This window comes from Notamacropus eugenii, chromosome 5 (genome assembly GCF_028372415.1).
Source record: "Notamacropus eugenii isolate mMacEug1 chromosome 5, mMacEug1.pri_v2, whole genome shotgun sequence".
Classification (NCBI taxonomy): Eukaryota; Metazoa; Chordata; class Mammalia; order Diprotodontia; family Macropodidae; genus Notamacropus; species Notamacropus eugenii.
The window spans coordinates 226607725-226634714 of record NC_092876.1 but is presented as its reverse complement, the minus strand read 5'-3'; the positions used below and the strand labels follow the sequence as shown (position 1 = coordinate 226634714).

Below are 26990 nucleotides of genomic sequence, written 5' to 3'. Positions count from 1 at the left end.
AAAGCAAAATAAAGAGATCAATAAAAAAATAACTGCAACCAAATCAATAAAGGCAATGCTAAAAAACAACAAAGTGAAATACAATCATACAATAGATAGTGGTGGTTCCAAATTCTTAGTAAACATGCACAGTCTTTCTGTTAACAAATAGTAAAATACAAAAATGGAAAGGCATACATATGTCTGTTGAAATCATTACGTTAATCAGATTTGCTGGCCTTTTTTTAATAGAAAGCTTAAATTATGAGAGGAGGTTGGTTATTGAGGAATAACCATCTCAAGACAAAATATCAAAATGTGCCAATTTCCTTTGGAGGTTCCTGAAAGGTCTTTAATGGAAGGTTGGAGTAACACCTAGCAAGCATATCATGCAGAGGATTCATGGGCAGGTACAGATCAAGATAAATAGTTTCTGAGGTTCTTTTCAAATCTGAGTTCATGAAAATGTGAAATATCATAGATATAGCATTATAATGAGGCATTACAATTTTTTGGACAAAATAGATAAATATAGGCTAGATAATAATAATGAGGTAGGCTTATAAGTTGATGTCAGGACCCAGGATGTTGGCTAATTATTAACTGTCTATTTAAAAGGTTTCTAATAACCTTTTTTAAAGGATTCAGAAGATTTTGAGAGATTCTAATGATGGGCTGTCTCTAGCAAGAAATAAAAATGTTAAGTTTTATACTATAGTTCAAAAAATTAATAAATAAGTAGGGAATAGAAGAGATCTGGTTTTATAACTATCCATGTGAAAAAAAGGCTTAAAAATTTAAGCTTAGTGCAAACTTAATATGAATTAACAATGTGATATGGCCCTAAAAAGTTAACACTGTCTTAAGTTGCTTTAAAGGGAATGAAGCAACCAGAATGAGAGAGGAAATGGTCCTCCTCTATGTATTGTATTTGGTGCTAGACAGATTAAAGTTGGAGCATTACGTTCAATTCTGGGTAGAACTCAAAGAGGGACACTGACAAACTGGAACATAGTTCTCCAACACAATCAGGATGAAATTGTTAAATTACCAAATTGCCTAGCTCATAGAGAGTTTAAGGAATAGCTAATTAGTCCAAGCCCCTTATTTTACATGAAACTGAGGTCATAAAAAGATAAATTTGAAGTTGCACAGCTGTTCAACTAGTATGACTCTAAGATTGGTGTTATTTTCTCTTGGAAACTGAAAACAAAATGGATTTGGGAGTTGAAGAAGCTGGAAATATTTGGTCTAGAAAAGAGAAGATAAGGAACAAGGGTACAATAGTTGTTTAAATGTTTTTAAAAAGTATAATATGAAACAGAGTCTAGACTTGCCCTGAGCAGCTCCAGAGGACTCAGCTAGCAAATAGCAGTTATAGGATCACAGAGTTCAGATCACTCAGATGAATCATCACCCCTATGATGTCACTGGTCCTCTTTGACAAACAACAAAAACAGCAATAATAACAAGCAACAGATGCTGTTCCACAATGAAATGTGCTGCCTTCTCTAACAAATCAACAACCATTTTAACAAGCATCTATCATATGCAGAAGCTTTGCTATATGCTGGGGACACAAAACCAATCCAAAAAATCAAACAATCTCTACTCTCGAGGAGCTAACATTTTTAATAATGATTTCCCCGTGACTAAAAACTTTCAAACACTTCTAGGGAGTGTCCCAAAGTACTCAGTAAGGTTATCAGGTGACTTGTAGGAGGTACAATATTATAAACCCTATTTTAAAGATGAGAAAACTGAGTCTCAGAGAGGTTGTTTTGCCCAGGATCATAAATTTAGGAAGCTGAGATTCCAAATAGATAAATTACCTACAGATTCACATCTGTATCTTGAAAGGTTCCCAGTAAGTGGGGCTTTGCTGTTTTATGAAGTGTGATTATAGTGCAGTGTGTAAAATTACTCAAATTTCAGTGGTAAGGTTCATTACTATATATTTACACTGTGTTAGTGTCTGCGTATATATACAAAATAAAGGGCTTAAGGCATATACTTCAATGATGTGAAACCCTACTAATGAAAACTTAACATTAAAACTCAAATTGCATTTATAGCCATCTCCTGCTGTGCTGTGTGGGTACTATCCAACATTGCCATGTTAAAGTTATCCTTTTAAAATGGATTGGGGATTTCTTGCCCTTGCTTTTTTCAATACTACTTAGCCTAACTCTCACCTGCATTATTTATGTGTCTTTTAGAAGGGGTAGTATCAGCAGTATTTCTGGCACTTGGAAAAAAACACAGATTCCTTTTACAGGCAAACAGAATGTACTGTTGTTGATCACACAGTAGTAAATGTAGTCAGTTGTTTTACTGAAAGAAAAATATATATTCAGTTATTAATGACTGACAATTGATGAGGTAAGATGTTTGAGAATAGTGCTAAACTATACTTTTGTAAACTGTAGTTGATTAAATAGTTTTTCTCTCATTGGACTTATGAACTACGCACACCAATTCAATTCTATCTAGAAGAGATTGAAGAGTTACATATCAAGGATGCTGAGGGTTGCTTGCATACACATACATACATATACACATACATATATATACATATAATATATTTCAATGTCTTGGTAGATGCTAAAATAATCACCAGATTGCTAAAGAACATGGAGCTAGCTAAGCATATCCTGGTACTTTAGGCCTATTCTCTTTTCCTCCTTTCCCCTTCCAAAGCCCAGATAATTCTTACTACTAAAAGGGGTCTACTAAACCCCCTTGGATTCAACAGAGCTACCAATGTCCAGTTGACTTTGAAGTTAACTATGGATTAGAGTACCAGAGGGTTTGTATATGTATATGTGGGAGGGTTTGGGAGAAGGGGATAATTTCAATAACCTCATTTTTGGATCAGTTTGTTGGCAGATGGACTCCCCTACTCCAGCAACACTTGGGCTCTACTCTGGGCTTCAGAGAAGGCCATCCCATGCTACCATGATGAATACATTGCAAAGTGATATATGCTTCAATGTGAGGAATTTAGGTTTCATTAAAGAAAGGCTTTCCTAATAGTGAGAGTGATGATAGGTTGGAATGGATTAGCAGCTAGTACTGAGGAAGCTGATAGAAGCTCCCAGACAGAGGCTTTAAAAATAGGACACAGCATCACCTTGACAGATGGATCTAGGTGTAGATGTCTCTACTGATAAGCCAAGGAACACATTAGACTGGCTGATGACCTCTATTCCAACCTTGTAGATACATGAAAGATGCTAGCCCTACAAGGGTCTAGTAACTTAAATAACAATTACCCAACTACACAAACAGAGTCATCACAGAAGTCTGAAAACTGTGGAAATAAAATTAGAAAGCAAAAAAAAAAAAAAAAAAAAAGACATTTTGCTGCAGTGAACCAAAGCCACAGAAACGTGAATAGCAATGCCACCTCTCAGAAACAGTAAGTAACTGCAAGTAATAATGCATATAATATATAAGAACATCTGGTTGGGAAATTATGATACATTTAACAAATGTATTTTTCAGCAGAGAGCTATGATGTATTTTCTAGCTTTGTATTTAACACCATTCAATTTCTACAAATCTAATGAGTTAGATACACATGGAAGAATAATTTTAAATCGATTACCTAAGAAGAATTGTCCTTAAAATATAAAGGCTACATTTTTTATTCAATTAATACATCTTTATTTTTAAAACATGTTCAAAACTTGCAATAGACATTCAATATGAATAGGAAAATGATTTGATCATTTTCCTAAAAGTGAATATTGGATAAAATGTTTCTACTTAGTATTTCAAGTTTTCACTCATCTAAATTCAATTAATTTAGTAATAAACCAATGAATATGAAATAAAATATCAAATCACTTAAGAGAATAGTTCTTATTTCTAGTAAGATCTGAATGATCTTAGACAAGTCATTATCTTCCTGGGCCTCTATTTCCTTCCTCATTTGTAAAAAGAAGGGATTAGATAACAGTGGAGAAGCTCCTTGAGAGCAGAGTTTGTTTCATTTATATCTTTTTGTATCTATGGTACCTAGCACAGTACCTAGCACTTAATGTTTTTGGACTGACTGATCTCTAAGGAATTTTCCAATTCTAGTGGGGGGGGGGGCGGTTCGAACTTAATATCTTATTGGTGTTGGGAGCTCTCAACAAGAAATCTTTGTGTGTTCAAACCTATTATTTAATCAGTGTTGGGAACTCCCAATCAGAAATCTTCCTCTATCAATGCAGATCTGCAATTTAAGGTCTTAGAGTTTGCTGGGGGACTCTGAGTTTAAAGATGACACAGTATGTATCAGAGATGGGACATGAGGCCAGGATGACCAAGTTCTAGGATTGATTGACTGTATTCTCTATGCCATGGTACTACTGTACTTAATAAGTCAATATACAATAGTGAAAAGTAAAAAAAATCCAAATTATCTCAGTAATCACATAAGTCTTAGCTAAGCTTTATAATTGTTTGGGACAAGAATCCAAAGAACACCGGAAAAGAGTTCCTCTCCACTAATTCAAGTAGAGATATGAAAAGTCACCTCTTTCCAATTCTTTGCAGAAGTGAGGGACTAGGACTATTTATTGTATGTAATGTCAGACCTTTTCAATATGTTGATTAGGTGCATGAAAGTTCCCCCTCCCCTTTATTATTTATTGTAAGAGATAGGAAAGAGGATGAGGTAGAGAGAAATTGGGAAATGTAAGCAACATAAAAACAAAATATTAACTTAAAATTTTTTTGTTTATTTTAGTTTGAGATCCCACTATAACCCATGCTCCAATAATACCTTGAAGTGAATTTAAAACCCAAAGTTGCCACACAATAAATCTAGCCAGCTCTAGGTCTTTGGTCAGATTCCAAATTTTAGACCTTTGATGAAATCATTCCATTCCAGGAATATATAGCCCATCCCATCTATATAGCCCTGCACTAAAATGGATTTTAAAGTTAAAGTGCCTCCAGGGATGCAAGTCTTAACCTTATCTAGTTGTTATCTGTCCTGCCATCCTATAAGTCATGATCATTGGCAGTATCAAAATGGTGACTTTTTGCAGAAACTCTAATTGACATCCTTGGTGCAGAACTCCAAGGATGGGATCCAGCATATTTTACTTGTCTTTTCTAATACTTTTTTTTTTTATATAATGGTTGGTAAATGTTCTTAGTTTTCATTTTTTAATTGTTAGAAGCTATATTTTGTCTCTCCCATGGAGCAAGAGTGACTCCTTGTGGTCATTAAATTTTTTTATTAAATTTTATTTTTCAGTTAACAGGCATTTCTTTTCTCTCCTTCCCTCCATTCCTTCCCCCCAGAAAAACAAAACAAAACAAAACCACTGCAATAAATATGCATAACCAGGCAAAACAAATTCCTATACTATGTCCCCCCAAAAAAGGATTTTCTTCTGTATTCCCTCATTTCTCTGATTGGAAGTGGATAGCATTTTCCATAATCAGACATCTAGAATAGTGATTGGTCACTGTATTGATCAGAATTCTCAGGTCTTTCAAAGTTGTTTATCTTTACAAAGTAGTTTTCCTGTAAATTTTTCTAGTTCTGCTCACTTCATTCTGCATTGGTTCTTTCAAGTCTTCCCAGATTTCTCCGAAAGCATCTCTTTCACTATTTCTTTGTTCAGTTGCTTACCATTTGATAGGTATCCCTTTATTTTACTATTCTTTTACACCATACTAAGAGCCTCTTTAACTAGTTTTGTACATATGGACCTTTTCCCTCTTTTGTTGATCTCTTTGGGGTATAGACCTAGTGGTTGTATAGTAGGATGAAAAAATAGACATAGTTTATTAACTGAAGGCATTGTTCCAAATTACTTTTCATAATGGCTGGTCCAATTCACAGTTCCACCAACAGTGAAGTAATGAGCTTGTTTTCCTGTAGCCCTTGAAACACTGTTCATTTTCCCTTTTTCACTTCACCAATCTGATGAGTGTGAGGTAGAACCTCAGAAATACTTTAACTCACATTTCTCTTGTTATTAGTGACATAAGGCATTTTTTCATATGGTTATAGATAGCTTGGATTTATTCCTTCAATAATCGCCTATTCATGTTCTTTGGACATTTATCAATTGGGGATGGTTCTTTTTATGATAAATTTGAATCAGTTCCATATATATCTTAGAGAGAAACTTGTTGCAAATATTTTTTCAGCCAACTGTTTCCCCTGTGAAGAACTTATAAAAAACCCAATAGAGTATTTTATACTTTATTGGGAAGATAATAGGGACCTTCTGAAATTTACTAAATAGGATAAGTGGCATGGTTAGACTTATACTTTAGGAAAATCAACTGGATATGAATAGAGCAAGAAGATCAATAAGAAAGCCACTGCAAAAGTATAGGCTTGAGGGGCAGAGCCAAGATGGCAGAGTAACAACAAAGACTTGCTAGTGCTCTCCCCTCAAACCCAATCAAATACTTGCAAAAAAAATGACTCTAAACAAATTCTGGAGCTGCAAAACCCACAGAATGATGGAGTGAAGCAACTCCCCAGTCCAACACAGCCTGGAAGGTCACCTGGAAGGTTGACAGGAAGTGTCTATTGCAATGTACTGGGAGCAGAGTGCAGTGCAGTGTGGGCCTCGCCAGCACAGATGGGACTTAATCAGGCCTTGGATGGACTGAATCTCAGGTACGTGTGTCAGTTTCCAGACTTTATGACCCCAAAACGAGGATAAATTGGAAGGTCAGTGCAAAAAACCTGTGGGACCTGTGTGAGAGAGTGGAGTGGTTGGTCCCCAGCTCCAGGGCAGGAGAGGGGAAGGAGGAGCCCAGTGAAGGGGGAGTCTGCAGCAGCATCAGGGGCAGGGGCATGGGCAGGGCAGCAGCAGCTGCAGCAGCTTCTTCTGGAGCTCTAGGCCCACAGATTGTGTGGGGATCGAATGGCTGACAGTACACCCCACCCCCACTGGAAGCAGAGAACTACCCTAACAAAGAGCTCAAAAGTCAAGTAAAGACCTGGGGAAATGAGCAAAAACTGGAAAACAAAATCAGACTATAAAATATTACTTTGGTGACAAGGAAGACCAAAGTATACAAACAGAAGACAACAAAGTCAAAGCTCCTCCATACCAAGCCTCCAAGAAAAATATGAATTGGTCTCAGGCCATGAAAGGGTTCAAAAAGGAGAAGTAGAGCAAAGATTGGGAAGAATGAGAGTGATGCAAGAAAATCATGGGAAATGAGTCAACTGTTTGTTAAAGGAGACCCAAAAAATGCTGAAGAAAATAATACTTCAAAAAATAGACTAACCCAAATGGCAAAAGAAATCCAAAAAACCAATAAGAAGAATGCTTTAAAAAGCAGAATTAGCCCTATGGAAAAGGAGGTCCAAAAGCTAACTGCAGAAAATAATTCCTTAAAGATTAGAATGAAACAGATGGAAACTAATGACTTTATGAAAATCAAGAAATTGTTTTTAAAAAGCCAAAATAATGAAAAAATAGTAGACAATGTGAAATATCTCACTGGAAAAACTGCTGACCTGGAAAATAGATGCAGGAGAGACAATTTAAAAATTATTGGACTACCTGAAAGCCATGATTTAAAAAAAAAAAAAAGCCTAGAGATCATCTTTCAAGAAATTATCAAAGAAAACTGCCCTGATACTGTAGAACCAAAGGGGAAAATAGATATTGAAAGAATCCACCAATCACCTCCTGGAAGAGATCCCAAAAAGAAAACTCCTAAGAATACTGTAGCCAAATTCCAGAGCTGTCAGGTCAAGAAGAAAATATTACAAGCAGCCAGACAGAAGCATTTTGAATATTGTGGAAATACAATCAGGATAACACAAGATATAACAGCTTCTACACTACTGGAGGGCTTGGAATATCATATACCAGAGGTCAAAGGAACTAGGATTAAAACCAAGAATCACCTATCCAGAAAAACTGAGTATAAATACATTGGGGCAGGGGGAGAATGGTCATTCAACGAAATAGAGGACTTTAAGAACATTCTTGAGGAAATGAGCAGAGCTGAAAAGAAAATTTGACTTTCAAACACAAGAATCAAGAGAAGCATGAAAAGGTAAACAGGAAAGAGAAATCATAAGGGACTTACTGAAGTTGAATTATTTATATTCCTACATGGAAAGATCATATTTGTAACTCTTCAGACTTTTCTCAGTATTAGGGTAGTTGGTGGGATTATACACATATAGACAGAAGGCACGGGGGGAGCTGAATAGGTAGGGATGATATCTAAAAAAATAAAATTAAGAGGTGAGAGAGAAATATATTGGGAGGAGAAAGGGAAAAACAGAATAGGGCAAATTATATCACATAAAAGAGGCAAGAAAAAGCTTTTTCAATGGAGGGGAAGAGGAGGGAGATGAGAGGGTAAATGACCCTTACTCTCATCACATTTGGCTTAAGGAAGGAATAACTATGCACACTAAATTTGGTATGAAAATCTATGTTACACTACAGGAAAATAGGGGAAAAGGGGATAAATGGGGAGGTGGGAGGAATGATAGAAGGGAAGTCAAATGGGAGAAGGGGGTAATTAGAAGTAAACACTTTTGAGGAGAGATAGGGTCAAGAGAGAGAATAGAATAAATGGGGGCAGGATAAGATGGAGGGAAATATAGCTAGTCTTTCACAATATGACTATTATGGAAGTGTTTTGCATAATTACACATGTATAACCTATATTGAATTGCTTGCCTTCTCAGTATGGATGGGTGGGGAGGGAGGAAGGGAAAATAGTTGGAACTCAAAGTTTTAAAAACAGATGTTAAAAATTGTTTTTACATACAACTGGGAAATAAGATATACAGGCAATGGTGTATAGAAAACTATCTTGCCCTACAAGAAAATAGAGAGGATGGGGATAAGAGAAGGAAGGGGTGTGATAGAAGGGAGGGCAGATTGGAGGAAGTGGTAATCAGAATGCACACTGTCTTGGGGTGGGTGGAGGGGAGAGACGGGGAGAAAATCTGGAACTCAAAATCTTATGGAAGTATTTGTTGAAAACTAAAAGTAAATAATTTTTTTAAAAAAGTATAGGCTTGAGTTTATGAGAATTAGCACCAGAATGGTGACTATGTGAACAGAGAGATTTTACATACATATACACATATATACCTATACATATATATGTATACACATCTGTATCTTCATATTTACATGCATGCTTATATTATGTAAGCTTAGGTACATGTAAATATATTTGCATATAAACACATACATGTCTGAACATAGAGGTCTATATACATGTGTATATGTATGTGCATGTGTACATATGTGTATATAATTATTTGAATATAGCAGGAATTATGAACTCTTTCTTCTGAAAGTAAGGATGGTCTACCCTGTAGAAGGGGCTTTGGTGGTGGGAGCAGAAAGAAACTACAAAACATAGTTAGAAAGGGGTCTAGATACCTTTAGCCTCAACAGTATTTCAATAGTTACCTTTAGGGATCGGAGATGTGAGTACTCCCTTTATCATCACTGTCTGCAAGCCATCCATGTCAGCTATCCAATAGAACTCTCACCCATGCTGACTCAGAAATCCTCCTTAGAAGCTAAACCAATGTGCTAGAAGGCTGACTCTAGGACTTTTGCATTCTGCAGCAACTAGTGCAAGATTGAGGCCTTCCAGACATTATCCTTCCCTCTTGCTACTTGACCAGACAATTCTCTTTCTTTTCTGATGATACACTTACTGGATAATCTCTCTTAGGTCACTCTTTGTGCAACAGCCACTGCTGGAAATATTCTAGTGCCTCTTTACGTCCACCACAGAGTGTCCTTTAGCTCATCAACAATTTTTTTTTCAGAGCTTATGCTAGCAAATATATACCATCATGAAGAGAATGTTGGTCTTTAAAAGGATGAATTTTTTTTTTAGGAAGCAATCTGGTATCTCTGAAAGCACATCATAATAATTATATATGTCTAAATGTGGCTCTCAGGGAGGAGAGAACAGCCAGCATGACAGTTTGGGGAAAAGGGAAAAGCAGTAGATAGATAGAGGAAAGGAGAACAAAGGGAAGACTGCAGCATAGCCATGCATGGGCATTCTTTCCTCCAGTCCCCAAGAAAGAGGATAGATACTAAACTTGAATTATATCTATAATTCCCCCAAATATTGCTGATTTAAGGATACATAGGTTCAGAACAAACCAGTCTTCCTTGCCGCTACCCCTTAAAAGAGGAAATGTAACCCTTAGTTTACATTCACTAATTCACTTACATTCCTTCCCACAAAATGCTAGCTATACAAAAAAAAAAAACTGCAAATAGTGAATAGCAAGTAAACCCATTCATTAAAATAAATAGAAAACAGAAATCATAGAAGTTACATAGATTAGACTATACAGAAAAAATACAGAGGCTCCAATTTTACCTAAGGGGAAATTTTCTGTAGTCTCTAGAGAGGCAAGTTGGAGATCAGAGAAATGTTGAGAACCAGCTTCCCCTATAAACATAAATCTTCTAAAGTCTTTCTCTCTCTCTCTCTCTCTCTCTCTCTCTCTCTCTCTTTCTCATATGTGTGTGTGTGTATATATATATATATATATATATATATATATTCCCCACAATCATTTCCTCCCATTTTCCATGAAATCTCTGCATCCATGTCCTCCCCGCCATCTGGATAGCAGTTGCCCCCAGTAGCTCTGATTCTCCTTCTGAGGAAGGATCCTTAGCATTGAGACATACCACTCCCTAAGGTATTGTTCTTTCTAAGCATAAAATCTCTACAAATTATACCCATTTAAGGCCCCCATTTACCATTACAGAATAGTTCTTCTCTCTTCATGGGAATACTTTACAGTGGGACTCCTTTTCACCACTTTTCACCACCACCCCTTTTCAGCCCTTCAAATACTTGTAGGTTAAACATCCCCATTTTCTTCAACCAGTCCTCCTACAATATGATCTATGGCCCCTCAACATTAACTATAAGACATTTTAAAATGTGCAAGTATACATTTAGAAACTGAAAGATTGTGATTAAGGTTGGAGTTAGACTAATAAAAAGAGTTTAACTCTTAGAGGAACCTGAGAGTTTGAAAGGGTACATGGTGGATGGGAAATTATTAAAGTTGGCTGAAGAAAATATTCTTCAAGATGCTTGCCTTAGTAATAATCAGAACATCTATCCATATACAAATGCGCAAGATCATCCAGAGTTGCACTTAGTGAAAGGCATACAAATGTAAAACGATCCACTCTCTATGGGTCTCTGTCCTACCTCACTCTCTATACCTCCAAACTAAGGTTAATTCCTGCTCGTCCTAGGCGGAGATTGTTATACCCTGGAGTTCGGCAGGGAAAGTGTTGATCCCCCTTTACAAATGAAGACACTGAGCCTCCAACAGCTAGGCATTAGGAGCCCTGGTCTTCCAACCATAGAGCTCTGGTGAGCAAACGTGAACACAAAGGCACACGGAGGACAACGTCCGAGACAAGGCGGTCCTCACCCTCCGGTGACCGTCCAGCGGGGGAGACCGAGGCAAGCACGGGGAGCTGTGTCCGGGAGACACAGGAAATAAGGCAGAGGGGGAGCGCTGGGACCAGGGGAAGGCTGCTCGTCATGTTATCTATCATCATTATTATAATTATCATTATTACTGCTATTATTTAGGCAGCTCTTAATAAACATCTCTTCTTTACCTTTCTCCCTCAAATCCCCGCCTCCTCGCCCTCCTTGGGATCCGGAGCCAATGGTTGGGGCTCCAGCTCGGGAGGCGTGTCCTGGTCTGTGGGCCGCGCTCAGGCTCCTCCCCGCGCGCTCGGGCTCCTCCCCGCGCGTGCCCCTTCTCTCCTCCTTCTCTCCTCCCGAGCCCCGCCCTCCCCGCGCGCGTCCTCGCTCCAGACCCAGAGCGAGGCTCCCGGAGGCGACTCCTCCTCACCCTCGGAGTCTGAGGGAGGCGGGAGGAGAGGAAGCTGGTGGGCGGGCCTTGGCCCAGCGGGGTGGGCGTGTCTTCGGCTGGGCCTCCTGAGGGAGCTCGCCCGTTTTTCCCGTTTTCTCCGTTGTCTCGAGAACCATGGACGCTCAGGGTCTGAAGGTGAGCGAGGGAGTCCCTGAGAAGGGGGCGGGGGCTGCGGTGAGGCCCGCCGCGGGGCGGGGGATGAGAATGAGGAAGGCCCAGGGGGCCGTGGAGGCTGTTGGGTTCCGGGCGTGGTGCCGGGCCCGTGGGGACCCCGCGGCTCCCCCCTCCCCTCCTCTCTACCCCCAACGCTGGGGTCACCGTAGCTGAGTCTGACGGTTGGACCGTCCCGGTCCCTTCTTCTGACCCCGAGGCCGCACGATGCCCTGGTCTCTCAGAGTGAAGTGGTTCAGATCCGTTCAGTCCACAGTTATTATGCGCCTACTGCGTGCGGGTAGAGCCTGGGATGTCGAAGACGACCCGGGGTCGGGTCCTGGCTCTGGTTCTGAATGGGCGTGGGCCGGGCTGACTCTTCGATGTCCTGGCTTCTGGAAGGGCTGAGCTCCGAGTGCCGATGTGGCCCCTGTGACGGTGCACGCAGCCCTCGGTCCTTTGGCTGCCTCTGTTTCCCCATCTGTACAATGAGGACAGTTCTAGGGTTGTTGTGAGGATCGAATTGGGATAATTTTTTAAGTGCTTTGCGAATTTTAAAGCACTGTATAAGCGATCACTAGCTGTTGTTATCAGAACCATGGAGGGAGCTTCCACACCAGGATGAATTCCCTCCCAGCCCCTGTCGGCACTCTGACTTCTCACTCCTAAAATGTGTGTTTGCTGTTGAAATGTAACAGAATGAATGTTCCTTTAACATCGGTGGATTTCCTGTACAGCCTGTTGGGGATTGTCTAATTGAGAGGAGGGAGCTAATTCCTCTTCTCCTAATAAAAAATAAAGAATGTGTTTGAGTAGAAGGGGAGAAAACGGGTTGAATTCTGAGACCATGCTTAAACACCAGAGGCTGGTTTAATGGGCCCTTTCCTTCCCACACCTCCCATTTTCTTCTCCCAATTTAGGGCTGCGCAGGTCTTTCCTCAAGCTTCCCTGAGAAATGAGGGTCATGAGGAGGGGACTGAGATTAGGTGTAATACAATGGGATGTGTTATGTTTGGCAGCTGGAAAATCAAGCAGTGTAGATGCAGTCTAAGGATTGTAGCCGGTATTGTTCCCGCCCCCTAGGTTAGAGATAACAGGAATGAGAAGGATGAATGTTCTGATAAATTCCTTATGTGCAAATCTAGTCACATCCCTCCTCTGCTCAGAAACTTCCCATGGTTCCTCACTGCTGCCAAGTAAAGTTCAGGTTCCTCTGCCTGGCATTCAAGGCCCCTTTACAACCTTAGGCCAACATACCTTTTCAGCCTTTTTGGACATGTATTATGTTGTATTAATAATACATGTATATGTACTATGTATTATGAACATGTATTCTTAAGTCAGCTTGTCAGGTTCTTCCTTGTGCTTAGAAGGCATCTGACATTAATTTTGCTTGGCACCATCTCACATATACTTTAAATGCCACTTTGAAGCCTTCCTTGATCTCTAAATTCTTATCAGCTTCCCTTTACAGAGCTTTACTTTGTAATTTAATACATGATATTACAGGATGTTTGGTTGATTCTAATGCCGTTACTAAACAGTAATCTTCTTTAGTGGATTATGAAATTTGGGGGAGAGAGTACAGTGTTTCTGAGAACCAAGCTCAGTATCTGTATTAAGAGTTTCTTCTTGTTATTTTAGATAATTTCATCTGTGCTTTAGATTTATTAGTATAGCCATGTCTTGTTTATCCATTTATCAGTAGGTGAGAATTCTCAAATAAATCCTTGATCTTTTATCCTTGTGGATATATTCCCTCCAGTGATACGGATCGTAACTCCTCCATGCCGTTCTGTCAGATGTCCTTCTATGTGTAACACATGCTGAAGCATTTCCTCAGTTTCCCTTGCTATAGAGGAGATAACCATTGGACCTCACTGGTCATTCAGCAGGTTTTTTTTTTCCTTCCCTTCCCTGGATCTAGCCTATATTTTTGTTTTTATCAGATATTTCTCTGATGATACTCTTTCTTCTGGGTTTTATTCATAATTCATTAGTGTAATGTATTTCATCCTCACAGCCACCTTGTGCTTCTCCATTGCAGTCAAAGTGATTCACAATCTTAATTCTTCCAAGTCTGTAGTGTTCCATGATTCAGCCACATGTTGACACTGGTAAAATATTAGCAGTAAACACATAGACCTTTATCTTATGGAGAAGTTTGAGGTCATTAATGGAATGCTATAATTTTCCATAGGCAATCCAGTGGATTCTCTTCCTCATGTTCAATTCTGTACCCAACTTACCCATTTGCTGTATCTTTCCAAGGTACAGATATACTTAAGGACACTCTTTAGGTTGTCCTTCTAACTGTATATACAGTAAACATTGTTTATCCACCTTGTTTTTCCTGTACAGATGATTAGACAACACTTTTTTTTAGAGATTATTGGTCTCATCCAGGAAGCTCTTCATTGTTACGAGGCTTGATGCAACTAGTATGATATTATTCACAAATTGGATCATCTACATATCTATAAAAGCCTTTGATAGCTTCCTTAAGATTTTGTTTTGTTTTTGAGTACTGACATTTTCTTTTTCTTACATCACCCTGGCTATTCCAAGTACTCCTTCTCCCCCGCCCAAAGAGCCATGTTGTCCTTGTTGTCATCATTGCTGTCATTTTAGACTTATCTGACTCTCTGTGACCCCATTTTGGGTTTTCTTTCCAAAGATACTGGAGTGGTTTTCGATTTCCATCTCCAGCTCATTTTACAGATGACAAACTGAAGCACACAGGGGTTAAATGACTTACCTAGGGTCACACAGCTATTAAATGTCTGAGGTCAAATCTGAACTCAGGTCCAGTGCTCTGACCACTGAACCACTCAGCTTCCCTGAGCAATCTCAGAAGCAGTTTTTAGAAAGAAAAAACCCTAGTACAACTAACCAATACATTGAAAAAGCCTGAAAACGTGCAAAGTCTGTGGACCTTTAGGAAGGACTTGGTTGGTGTCTTCTCAGATTTCTTAAGTACTATTTGATCTTTATAATTTTGTTACATTCACTATTGTTTCTTTTTTGTTGTGTCATTCTTTCCGTTTATATTGTTATAGTTACTGAGTAAATTATTTTCTTAACTCTTCATTTCACTCTGTATAGGTGTTATTATTCTTTCCATGCTTCTATTTATTCATCACATACTTCATTTCTTAAAGCACTTAGCTTGCAGGTATTTGAGTTCTTCATTTCTTTAAGGAACACTTTATAATTGTATTTATAAGTCTTTTGTAGTAGGTTGAACCCCAGATATTTTATGCATTTTGTAATTATCTGGCATAGGTCTTCCCATTTCTTCCCATTTCTATTATTGCTTCATGTGTTTTAATATATAGAATTGCTGTTAATTTTTAAAGTTCTGTTTTGTAACCTGAAATTTTACTGAGGCTATTGTCTCAATTGGTGTGCTGATTCCCTAGGATTTTACAAGTAAAACATAGGGACAGTTTTATCTCCTCTTTATCTATCTTTATGCCTTTAGTTTTTTCTATTGTCTTATTTTTATTACTAGCATTTCCAGAATTACATCAAGAAATAGTGGGGAAAGTGGACAGCTTTCTTTCACTCCCATATTTAGTGGAAAAGATTCTAGTGTATCATCATTGCATGTGACATTTATTTTAGTTTTAAATAAGTGTTTTTTATGATATTAAAAAAAAATTTAGATACTTTTAAGATAAAAAAACTCTTTATGATTATAATTTTGTAGGTTTTTCAGCACAAAAGAATGTTGTGCTTTATTATAGGCTTCTTTTGCATTTACTGAGATGATTATGTGGTTTTGGATGTTTTGGTTTTTAATATGATAAATTATATTGATTGTGATCTTATTGGATCATCCTTGTATAGCTGATGCAGATCCTACTTGGTTATAATGAATGATCTCTTGGATAAATTGCTGAATCTGTTAGAATTTTGTTGGACACTTTTGAGTCAGTCTTTATTCATTATTTTGGTGTATTGTTTTATTTCTGTTTTTTCTCTTCCTGGTTTAAGTATTAGGACTGTATAGTTTTCATAAAACGATTCTGACAATGTTTTCTTTCTCAGTTTTTTAGGATAATTTGGGAAGTATGGAAGCTATTAAAAGTTTGAGAGAATTCTCCTGTGAATCCTTTGGGAACAGGAGTTTTTTCCTTTGGTAGTTTCTTTACAACTGTATCTATTTCCTTTTCCAAGATAGATTACTTAACGTCCTATCTGGTCTGTTGATATGTTGGGTAGTTTATATTTTTGAAAGTCTAACATATTACTGGGCATAATATGTTCTGATTATTCATTTTATTTCTTCTGGTCTTGCTGTGATTGTATTTTATTTGCTTTTTCATTGTTTTATTTTTTGTTCCCTTTAATCAGATTAGCTAAAGATATGCCAATTTTAATAGTCCTTTTAAAGAACCAACTGTTAGGGTTTTTTCCAATTTATCTATTTCCTCTCTAGTTTTTAATATTTACCCTTGTGCTTATTTTAAATTTATTTTTTAGCTTTCTAATTTTATTTTTTTAAATATTCAGTTCATGAATTCTCTCTTCTATTTTGTTATTGTATGTTTTTAAGCATATGATTTATTCCCCCTGAGGACTGCTTTAGCTGCATCCCAGAAATTTTGGCACAGTAAGTAGAGTGGTCAGGAGTCAAGAAGACCTAAATTCAATACTTTCTCAGACACTTAGTAGCAGTGTGACCTGGGAGTGTCAGCCAGCTTCTCTTTGCTTTACTTTCCTCATCTATGAAATGGGAATAAATAATAGCATCTACTTCCGAGGACTGCTGTGAGGATCAAATGAGAATAATTGTAAAGAGTTTAGTATAATGCCTTGCACCTAGTAAGCACTATATAAATGTTGGTCACTAATATTGTTAATATTGTTACTGGTTTCAATGATTTGTTCTTTGACCCATTTTTTATTTAGGATTTCATTGTTAAAGTCTCCATTTGGGTCTTTATCTTTTGTTTATCATCCCTGAAGTAATTATTCCCCTTCTTTGTTATGCGTGGAGCGCACCTGGCTCTAGAGCAAACTGTGGCTGGAGGCTGAGTGGTTTAAGGAAGGCCTTTAGCATATGAGTACCCTACAACAAGACTTCATTCACGCAGAAATCTGCAGCTAGCACAACTGACAAAGGGAGGCATCAAATAAAACAAAGATGAAACTAAATGGCTGAGTTACAACAGGGGAAGTGCAATCAACTGATCCCAAAGCATATTTTAAGAGGAGCAGCTGGTGTAGGCGCCTTACACGTCACAACCCGCCTTAATCTTGCAAATGGATCTATACAGGTGGAAAATTGGTCACCTCCTCCCCCCACAAGTGTCTGAGTCTGTGATATCAAAGTCCTCCTTCAGCCGGTGGATAGAGATGCCTAGATGGGAAGCTGTCAGCAGCAGTGTCTGCGGTTGTGATGAGTGCTGCCTCCTCTCTGGGCAGCAAGGTTAAAGCTGTCAGCAGCAGACTCAGGTGGTGTATGATCCTTCTCCGGGGTCTCCGGGCTCTCCGCCTCCTGCGTCTCCGCCGTCTCCGACATCGGTTCCCACCTATGGATCCTTCTAATGGGAATCCACGCATCACCTTTTCCTGTGGAGACACAAACATACCCTCGACCCCATATTAGTATCTTAAAATGTCTCGTAGCTGGAGTAGTATGTGAGCCTTTTGAGACAGCTGTATCAAGCTTTGATTGTATTAGGCCTCTTAATCTTGGCTCTGATTGTATTAGGCGATCTCTATCTCCCCTTCTTTGTTTAGCGAGGATCGCCTGTAAGGTAAAATTGATAAGAATGCATACTGGCTCTTTACTTAGGTATGGCTGCTGCCAGGTGCTTACAAATGCTTGATTAACATCTGTAAGGAACCTGAATTTCCCGGATTTTTTCTTTATAACAAACACAGGAGCATTCCAGGGTGCTAATTGCTCCTTAACCAATAGTTGTAGTGCCTGGAGTTTTTCTGGAGTCAGGGGCCACTGCTCCACCCAAATCGGGGTGTCTGACTTCCAATTCAAGGGTGGGGACTCCAGTGCAGCAGCAATGGCCCTTACTAAAAATCTGATAACCTCATCCCGAGGCGGCTAATAGCCATTCCGGCAATCAAGACATAATCAGCGGCCAAGTACTGTAATTGATTTCCTGTAGCCTCAAACTGCCCTGTTCCTGTAAATTGCTGATAAGCCTGGGGGGCCTGAGCCCCTAGCCCACCGGTAGTGCTCTTTACCCTCTGAGAAAATTCTGATACCCAAATCACATTCTGCCCAGGGGTAAGGCAGGCTCTAGCTAAGCTCTTCCAGTCATTAGGAGTCAGAACGAACTGACCACTGAGAGTCTCAAGCATGGCTATGACAAAGGGTGAATTAGGGCCATGCTTGGTACAAGCCTCTTTAAGAGTCGCCACTCTCTTCCACTCTATGGGTATGTGGCTCCTTCAAACGCCACCGGGGACACTGGGGTCCGCTATTTCTAGCACAGGAAATGTCCCTACATCTTCTCCATTCTCTATAACCTTTCTTATTCCTTTTTCCAAACTGGACTGTGGCCCTGAACTGTCTGACCAATGGAGCAGGTTATAAGGAGGCGCGGAGGGAAGGCACGGCGTATTCTCCCCTGCCTCGCCTTTTCCATCCGCTAGATGGAGCTCTGAGTCTATTTTTTCTTTACGCTCCTTAACTTTCTGCTCGCCAAGGTCCTCCCCTCCCCTCTCTCCGCTTCCACTCTCTTTCCAATCCCGCCCTGGCCTCTCCGGCCCTTCCTTACAAAATTCTCGGAGGTCGTTTAACTCTGTTGTGACCCCCGCCTCCCTGCATTCCCTGTGAAGTTTCTCAGCCCAGACCTCCTGTTCCTCTGGCTTTATTACTGGCAATAGATTCCCCATCTCCGCCCTTTTCCCAGGGGTTTGGGAAGCTTCTCTCCACTTTCTCTCCTTCCGAATCTAGGATTCGGGACTCGCTTCTTTCACAGCCCCTTCCGGGTGTACCCCAAAAACACCCAGGATTATCTGCGCTCCCAATCCCTGTTGGGGCGCCAACTGCCAGGCCTAGAGGCCTGTGTGGGCTGCCCGAGTCTTTCTTACCTCACCTCCGAGGTCTTCGGCTGGCCAAAACTGGATGCACGTTCCAGAGGACGTTCCAGAGTCGAACAAGGGTTGAGCATTATTACAGGGTTTAGTTACAAGTGCAGGGGGGTCTTCCTTAGGAGGAAGAAGGGGAGATTTCCTAAGGCGGCTAAGCTTAAGGGATTGGAAGTAGAAGTACAAGCGGGGAGAGAGGGGGAGGGGAGAGAGGAAAGAAGAAAACGGAGCCTACAGTCCTCTTGGCTCCAACACGTGCTAAGAGAGCTTTCAGGGTTCCTCAATCCTACTTAACCTTCAGCCGCACAGTTTGCATCTCAATACCGTGCTGTTAGGTAACTAGGTGTGCTCCAATCCGGGACAATCTCGAGGGCAGGGAGACTCCACCCATCACGTATCTCCCGGGGGAGAGGCGGAAATACCCGAGCTAGCTCGGTTCACCTCGATCCCCTGCCGTTTCCTGGGAGGGTCTCGTGAGAGCTCTAAGATTTAGAAGTCCCACTTTTACCTGCCCGAGACCGTCCACACGGAATTGAGCTTCAATCCCAACAAATTATTATCTTAATTGCTTTATGGTTTGTGAAAAATGTATTAGCTATTTCTGCCTTTTTACATGTCTCTGTACATGGTCATTTTTTGTAAAAATTCCACGTGGTGCAGAGAAGTAAGTATATCATTTTGCCTACCCATTTAGAAGATAAGTTTGTAGCTGTAGTTTTTTCTAGCAGTTTGTTCAGTTCTATATTTTGTCTCTTGCTTATTGTCAGAGAGGACCCTGCCTCATGGTAGGGCTCTTCCCCCAGCCAAGTCCCTTATCATACAACCCATTACTAATCTATACCCTCACTTTTTTTCCCCCAGTTGCTTCAAAAATTCTTCCCTTTTGTTCATGCTTTCCTATTCCCCCAAGGTCCAGTTGCCCCAAGGAGTTCCAACTCCCACATTCCTGAAGTAGGAAGAGTAGACTTTTCAAGTTCCAGATCCCCCAGACTATACCCGGAATAAGATCCCAATCTCCTTTCACAGACCATATGTAACAGCAAGCAAAGTAAGATTTTTTGCTGCTGTTCTGGATTGAGTTTTAACCAATCAAGCGCCTTTGATTGAATCAATCAAGAGTCTTTGTATTGTAGAGAGAGTAGAACAGTCAGGAGCAAAGGTGAGAGAGAAGTGACCATGAGCAGGCTAGGGGAACTTGCTTGTGGGGAGGCCTAACAGAAAGAATGTTTGTGATGTCTGACCTCTGTCTGTTGGTCTGTGTTAATTTCTCAGACAGAAGCCCTGTCTGTTGGACTTTAGGAGTGAATGGCAATGATGGCACTGGTAATGTGTATAAATATTGTTATAACCCTGTTAAGTTTTGTTTTCCTAGATACAGAAGCTGCAGGCAGGAGCCCCTGGAGCCTGCTGTCAGGAAGAAGCAGAGTTTGGAGTAGAACAGTCCCCTGTGAGCTAGGACAAGGAGCAGGAGCAGAGAATTGCCTGTGTATGAACCCAGGCAAGAGGTGGGAGTGGTTGACCCATAGAGGAGAAGCTGTGGGGTTTAGAAGTCAGCCTCAAGACAAGATGAGAGAGGACTTTACTTGGACACTGTGTATTGATTAAGGATTTTGTTCTTACAGTGACATAGGGGTGGATGGTGTGGTATTTTCTGCTATTCCTTAAGGACTGGCCTGGGACTCCCTGACTTTGGGGATGAAATGATATATTCTATGAGCCATGTGACATACTGTATGAGTGTTATAAGACACATATATGTATTAGATAATATGTTTTCCATAAGGATGTTGTGCTTTACTTTATTGAACTTTATTTATTTAAACTTTATTTAGTTTATTGCTGAATAAATAGAAAGAAATTAGACCCTTAACATCATTCACAGCAGCAATCCTCAAGTGTGCTGCTGTAAGTGATTGGCTTTATGCCATATGATCTCTCTTTATCCATAAGAGTATTCATCAATGGAACTCCTTCCCACCACCAAAGTAAGACCTCCTTTCTTTCCACCTTTTCATTAGTTGCCCCCGTCTCATCTATTGCCCATTAGGCTCTTTTCTTTCTGAGACCACAGGGGTCACTTTCCCCATACCAAGATCACTCCTGTCTTTTCACCCCTCTCTTTTCTTGCTATTAGGAGACACCTTGTTTTGCAGAGCCAAGGGCTAGAAAGCAAGTTGTACCTTGAGCTTGGCATAACAACAATCCTTTGCATTCTCCCTCTGATTGAATTCTGCTGCAGCAAAATCGCAGAATTGGCTCAAACCAGCCCCAGGTAGTCCCTGAACTCAGACAGGCACCTGCAGGAACCACATTCCCATCATGAAGCCCTACTATGAGTAAATTGTTTGCCAGTGGGCAAATTTTCCTCGTTGTTGTTATACCTCACTGCTCTGTGTTATGCCTCACTGCTTGGTTCTTTGTCTAACCACAACTATATGTATCAAGGCTTAGCCTTTCTGTCTTGGGTCTCCTCAGTCCTAGAGGAGACCTTGGTATGTGTGTCTGATTTCCTTCCTCCAACAGAATTAAGAAGGCATTTTGCCTATAACCTCTGTGGCTCTTTGGTCATTTATTTTCAAAGTTTGATACCCCTCGTTGTAGGCCTTAATTTGACTCCAGTGAATTATATTTATATATTCCTTTCTGTCCCCCTACTCCTTTCACTTCCTTTCATCTACCCTCCCATGGTGTAATGTAGTCTGTCTCTGTCTCTGTCTCTGTCTCTCTCTCTCCCTGTCACACACACACACACACACACACACACACACACACACACACAAACACACACCTTGTTGATTTTCCTTGTTGATTTATCTTCTTATGTTTAAGGTCTTTGAGTCGTCTTCTTCCTGAGATCTTTGGTAATCTTAGTCTTTTTTTTAGTGCCTTTTCTTCTGTCTTTTCCAACCATAATCCAAGAGTCCTAATGCTGAAGGTCAAGTGTGGTGATTCTTTTGCTTTTGACGGTGAACCTGATTCTTTTTGACTTAAAGTATTCCTGTCTTATGCTTGTGGGGTTGATTATTAGAATCCACATGTAGAACTTTCCATTTAATTTTGTTATATTCAGCCTATTGTTAAAGCTTATAGATATCTTTTTTTTTTTTGCACCCTGACTTTGTAATCCAGCTTACTAGTTCCATGTCATTTTCAAATTTTATAAGTTTAAAATGAGTCAGCAATGTGACCTGGCAGCCAAGAAAGCTAACTTAATCCTAGACTGAATTAAGAGGCATAATGTTCAGAACACAAAGAGTGGTAGTTGTACTATACTCTGATCTAATCAGATCACAGCTGGAATATTATGTTCAACAAAGGAGTCCACATTTTAGAAAGAATACTAACAACTTCTAAGGAGATCAAAATGAGTCTTGAGACATACAAGGGTCAACTAAAGGATGGAGAGTTGCCATATAGAAGAGGAATTGGATTTATGTTTGACCACAGGAACCAGAATTAAGAGTGATGTGTGGCTGTCATATAGAGAGGAAGACTTAGTTTTCTGATAGAAATTCCTAATAATTACAACTGTCCAAAAGTAGAATAGGCTGCCTAAGAGGGTGATACGTTTCTCTTCATACAAAGTTTTTAAGTAGAGAATGTATAATCCCTTGCCCGTGATTTTTGGTCTAATGTGAGTTGTAACAGATGACTTCTGAGGGCTCTTCCAACATTAACATCCTGTAGTTCTCTCATCTTTCATGGAATTTCTAAGATAGAAATGAGAAAAAATTTAGATTGCTTTTTCCCATTTGTGAGAATTGAGACATGCGTGTTAATTTGGTGGCTAAGAACATTGATATATGAAAAGGTGGGAAGACGGGAAAGTTTTGAAAGACTTGCTACAACATTAAGCCAAAATCTCTTCAACACTGACCCCCAAAATACCTAGTGCTCTATGCTGTGTGCCACAAAAATATCTTAAATTGCTTAGCACAAGGATATTACCTCATGTTACCCAATATCTTCCTAGCTTTATAGCTGAGTTTTCCAATCTCATCCATAGTGGAGAAACTTCTCTATCATATCTATCATATCTGCTCTAACTTTCTACTCTGCTTCTTGGCCCACATATAGGGTATAGGCAGTGAAGGAAGTAGAGATCTGGGTTGGACCAAAATAACTAATGATGAGGGAAGAGGTGACTGATCTTGGGCAGGGTGATTCATTGGAAAAATAATTGGATTTGAAGTTAGAAAATCTAAGATTGAACCTGGTGTTACAATTTACAACCTTTTGGTGGTAAGAGTCCCAGTGTGGGTCCCAGTTTCCTTTGATTTCAAATGAAGGATTTCAACTAAATGGTCTCAGTCCCTTCCAGATGGGTCTATGATTTTCACTAAGTGTAACTTTCCTTTTAGCTCCCTTCCTGTGGCAGTCAGCATACTTAACTATGGCCCTTCTTGGGGAAAGAAGTGCTTCTGGCTTTTGGTTCATTCATTTGGATCATAGCCCTAGAGCTGGAAGGGACCTCTGAGATCATCTAATCCAATCCCCTCTTTTGAAAGATGAAGAAACTAAGGTGCAGAAAGGTTAAGTGATTTATTCACAGTCATACAGATAAGTCACAGTGCCAGAATTCAAACTCAGAGCATGTTGATCCACAATCAGTGCTTTTTTCACCAAAAGCTATATAATTTTTTCTTTGTTAAATTTGTTTTTCTTTCAGACTTTGATAAACTATTATTGCCAAGAGAGATTTTTCCATCATGTAGTAATTGTTGCAAGTGAAGGACTTAAGAGGTATGTCGGTGACCCAGTTTTCAGGTTTTACCATGCATATGGCTCATTAATGGAAGGTATGTACTATTTTAGTAAATGTATTTCTTATGCTTGAAACAATTGTTGTTAGAAGGAAAAAACTTTGACTATATTCTGTATTCTTATCCTATTTGACTTTTAGGTAGAAACCAAGATGCTGTTCGAGAATTGGAGGCCATTAAAAACAAACAAGATGTATCCCTTTGCTCCTTGATTGCATTGATATATGCTCATAAAATGAGTTCTAATCCAGGTATAGTATACAATCAATATTATATTTATAACTGCATTGAAGACATTTAAAAATAAAGCACTCACGACTTTTGGCTTTCTCCATTCACATTGATCTTTCTCTGACTCCTTTAGCATTTGTAGTCTCAAACACTCAATATATCTCACTGATTTGGAAGATCCCTGAAGTGATACAGATGGCATCGCACCCATGCCTAATGATTCTGCGTTGATCTTCTCCATGTCCTCCTCAAGATTAGCCATCATCCTACATGCTGGAGGACTTCCTCATTTTCTCCCTAGTGAAAATTCTAGTAGAGCATTCTGGCCAATTACCTGTCATCCCTTGTGGTCATTGCATGATCTACCTATCTTCTCCTTTTTACCTTCTTGACATTCTTGTTAGTTATGTGTTGCTGTCAGTTTACATCATGTACTTTCTTTCCATCACCTTCTGTGTAATATTCAGTTTTTCAAAGACAGGGATGTTCCAAGTTCTATTATCATATAGCAACAAAAGTAAAATATTTGTGTTGGAAAGTTGGGTTTTTGATTTATAGAAAGTTTTGGGTCTGTAAAATGCTTTGCAAATTTCCCAAATGCAATCCAGCCCTTTCTCCTCTTTTTTTCCAAATCTGTGTACAGCTCATTGTCCATCTGTACTGTTTGTTCCAGAATTTACATATTGTTTGAAAAGTCTTATTGAATATTCATTCAGATATGTTCTCCACGGTGCCTCTTCCAAACATTTTCATCCCTCCTTAAGTACTCCCATGGCTTTCACTCCAACAGAGAACCTTGCCTCATATTTTACTGAAAAAAATGAGGCCATTCTCTCTTTTCCTTTCTTCCTTATCTCCTGTCTCAGGAAGGAACTCAGGTTCCTTCTGCCATTTTCTCCTTTTTAACCAGATTCACATGATGAAGTGGTCTTGCTCCTTACCAAGGCTAACCCCTCCAAGTGATTGCATTCCATTCCTGTTTCCTCCTGTAGATTACCTCTTACCCAAATCACTTATTTTCTTTATTTTTTTTTCAAAATGTATTAATTTATTTGCTTTCAGTTTTCAACATTAACTTCCATAAGTTTTAGATTTTCTCTCCCTTTCTCCCCAAGACAGCACGCAATCTTATATGGGCTCTACATATACATTGTTATTAAACATATTTTCACATTAGTTACTTTGCATAGAATTATAATGAATGGGAGAAACTATGAGAAAAAAAATAACAAAAGAGAAAATAGTCTGCTTCATTCTGGATTCCAACTCCATAATTCTTTCACAAGGTGTGGATGGCAAGGGTAAAAAGGGTAAGTCTATCAAAATCAGTCCTCGTGATTTCCAGTTCTGGGACAGAGTGATCAGTAGTTGCTACCTCCTTCCCCTTGTTGACCTTGACGAGCCTGGAGAATATTTCCCAGGGAAAAACCCTGGAACAGTGGGAGCAGCTGAAGGGATAAACAAACTCTTAGCACGTGAGGCTAGGAAGATCACTAAGGAGGGTCCCTCTTGTTGTGGCTGAAGGGGACCACTGCAGGATCAGAGCTGTCCCAGACAGCCCCACCTCAATAAACCAGGAGAAGAATCCTGAGTCCCAAGGAGAATGAAGCCAGCAACTGCCAACACCAGGACCCCAGGCGTGCCTCAGCACCCCAAGGGAATTGGGAAGACACTAGTGCAGATAGGATCACAAACTGCTGAGCTTGCCTACGCTCTAGCTCAGTAGAGGAGACCTCCTGTGGCCAGACCATGCCTCCACCACACTTAACGAGGTAGCTCCAGGGTAACGGTGGGGAAACCCAAAAAAGACCTCACCTGGCCTCTGCTTTCTAACACCAGCCAGCTGAGCACCAGGTAAACTACAGCATTTTAGCTTCTTGCTGAAAGATCCAGAGGCCAAAACACACGAAGCCTCAAATTCTGGGAACAAGATCTGTGGGATAGAGCCCCTTGTGCCCCAGATGCAGAGATCTACTTTAAAAGCTAGGAAAAGGGTGATCATCATCAGTAAGAAGCAAAGCAAAAAAGAAAAGACCATAGAATCTTTCTGTGGGGACAAGAACCAAAACACAAATACCAAAGAGGTCAGCGTTGAGACTGTGCTCCCATCTGAAACTTCAGAAGGGAATATGAACTTGTCTGAAGCACAAAGAGCTTTCTTGGAAGAGCTCAGGAAGGGTTTTAAAAGCCATATTAGAGAAATAGAAGAAGAACTGACCAATGACTTTAAAAACATGAAGAAAGAAATCACAAAAGAATTTAAAAGGACGATTGGACAAATGGAAAAGGAAGTACAAAATCCAACTGGAGAAAATAACTCCTTAAAAGGAACAATTGAACAGATGGAAAAGGAGATACAAAAGTTAACTGAAGAAAACAATCTGATAAAAATTAGAATTGGGCAAGTGGAAGCTAATGAATCTATGAGACATCAAGAATCAGTCAAACAATCTACAGAATGAAAAAATTGAAGAAAATGTAAAATATCTAATTGGAAAAACAACTGACCTGGAAAATAGATCCAGGAGAGAAAATCTAAGGATTATTGGTCTACAAGAAAGCCATGATGAAAAAAAGAGCCTGGACAGTATCATCCGAGAAATCATCAAGGAAAATTGCCCAGAAGTCCTAGATCCAGAGGGCAAAATGTCATTGAAAGAATCCACGGTTCACCTCCTAACAGGGACCCCAAACTAAAAACACCAAGGAATATCATTGTCAAATTTCAAACTGAGTCCTTGCACACTGTGTTTGTTACTGCATACAATATTTTCCTGGTTCTGCTCACTTCACTCAGCATCAGTTCATTTAAGTCTTTGCAGGTTTTTCTGAAGTCTGCCTTGTAGCATAATAGTATTCCATTACATTCATGTACCACAATTTGTTTAGCCATTCCCCAATTG

General features: G+C 39.6%; 1 protein-coding gene across 1 annotated transcript in view; it reads left to right on the top strand.

Annotated features, from left to right (window-relative positions):
• The first annotated feature begins 11806 nt into the window (after positions 1-11806).
• TTC21B (tetratricopeptide repeat domain 21B) overlaps positions 11807-26990 on the top strand; it is a 106783-nt gene continuing 91599 nt past the window's right edge. The window contains exons 1-3 of the mRNA XM_072612199.1: positions 11807-12013; positions 23763-23892; positions 23997-24107. Coding sequence (XP_072468300.1) covers positions 11993-12013; positions 23763-23892; positions 23997-24107 — 262 coding nt within the window. The 5' untranslated portion in view covers positions 11807-11992. The remainder of the gene's footprint in view (positions 12014-23762; positions 23893-23996; positions 24108-26990) is intronic.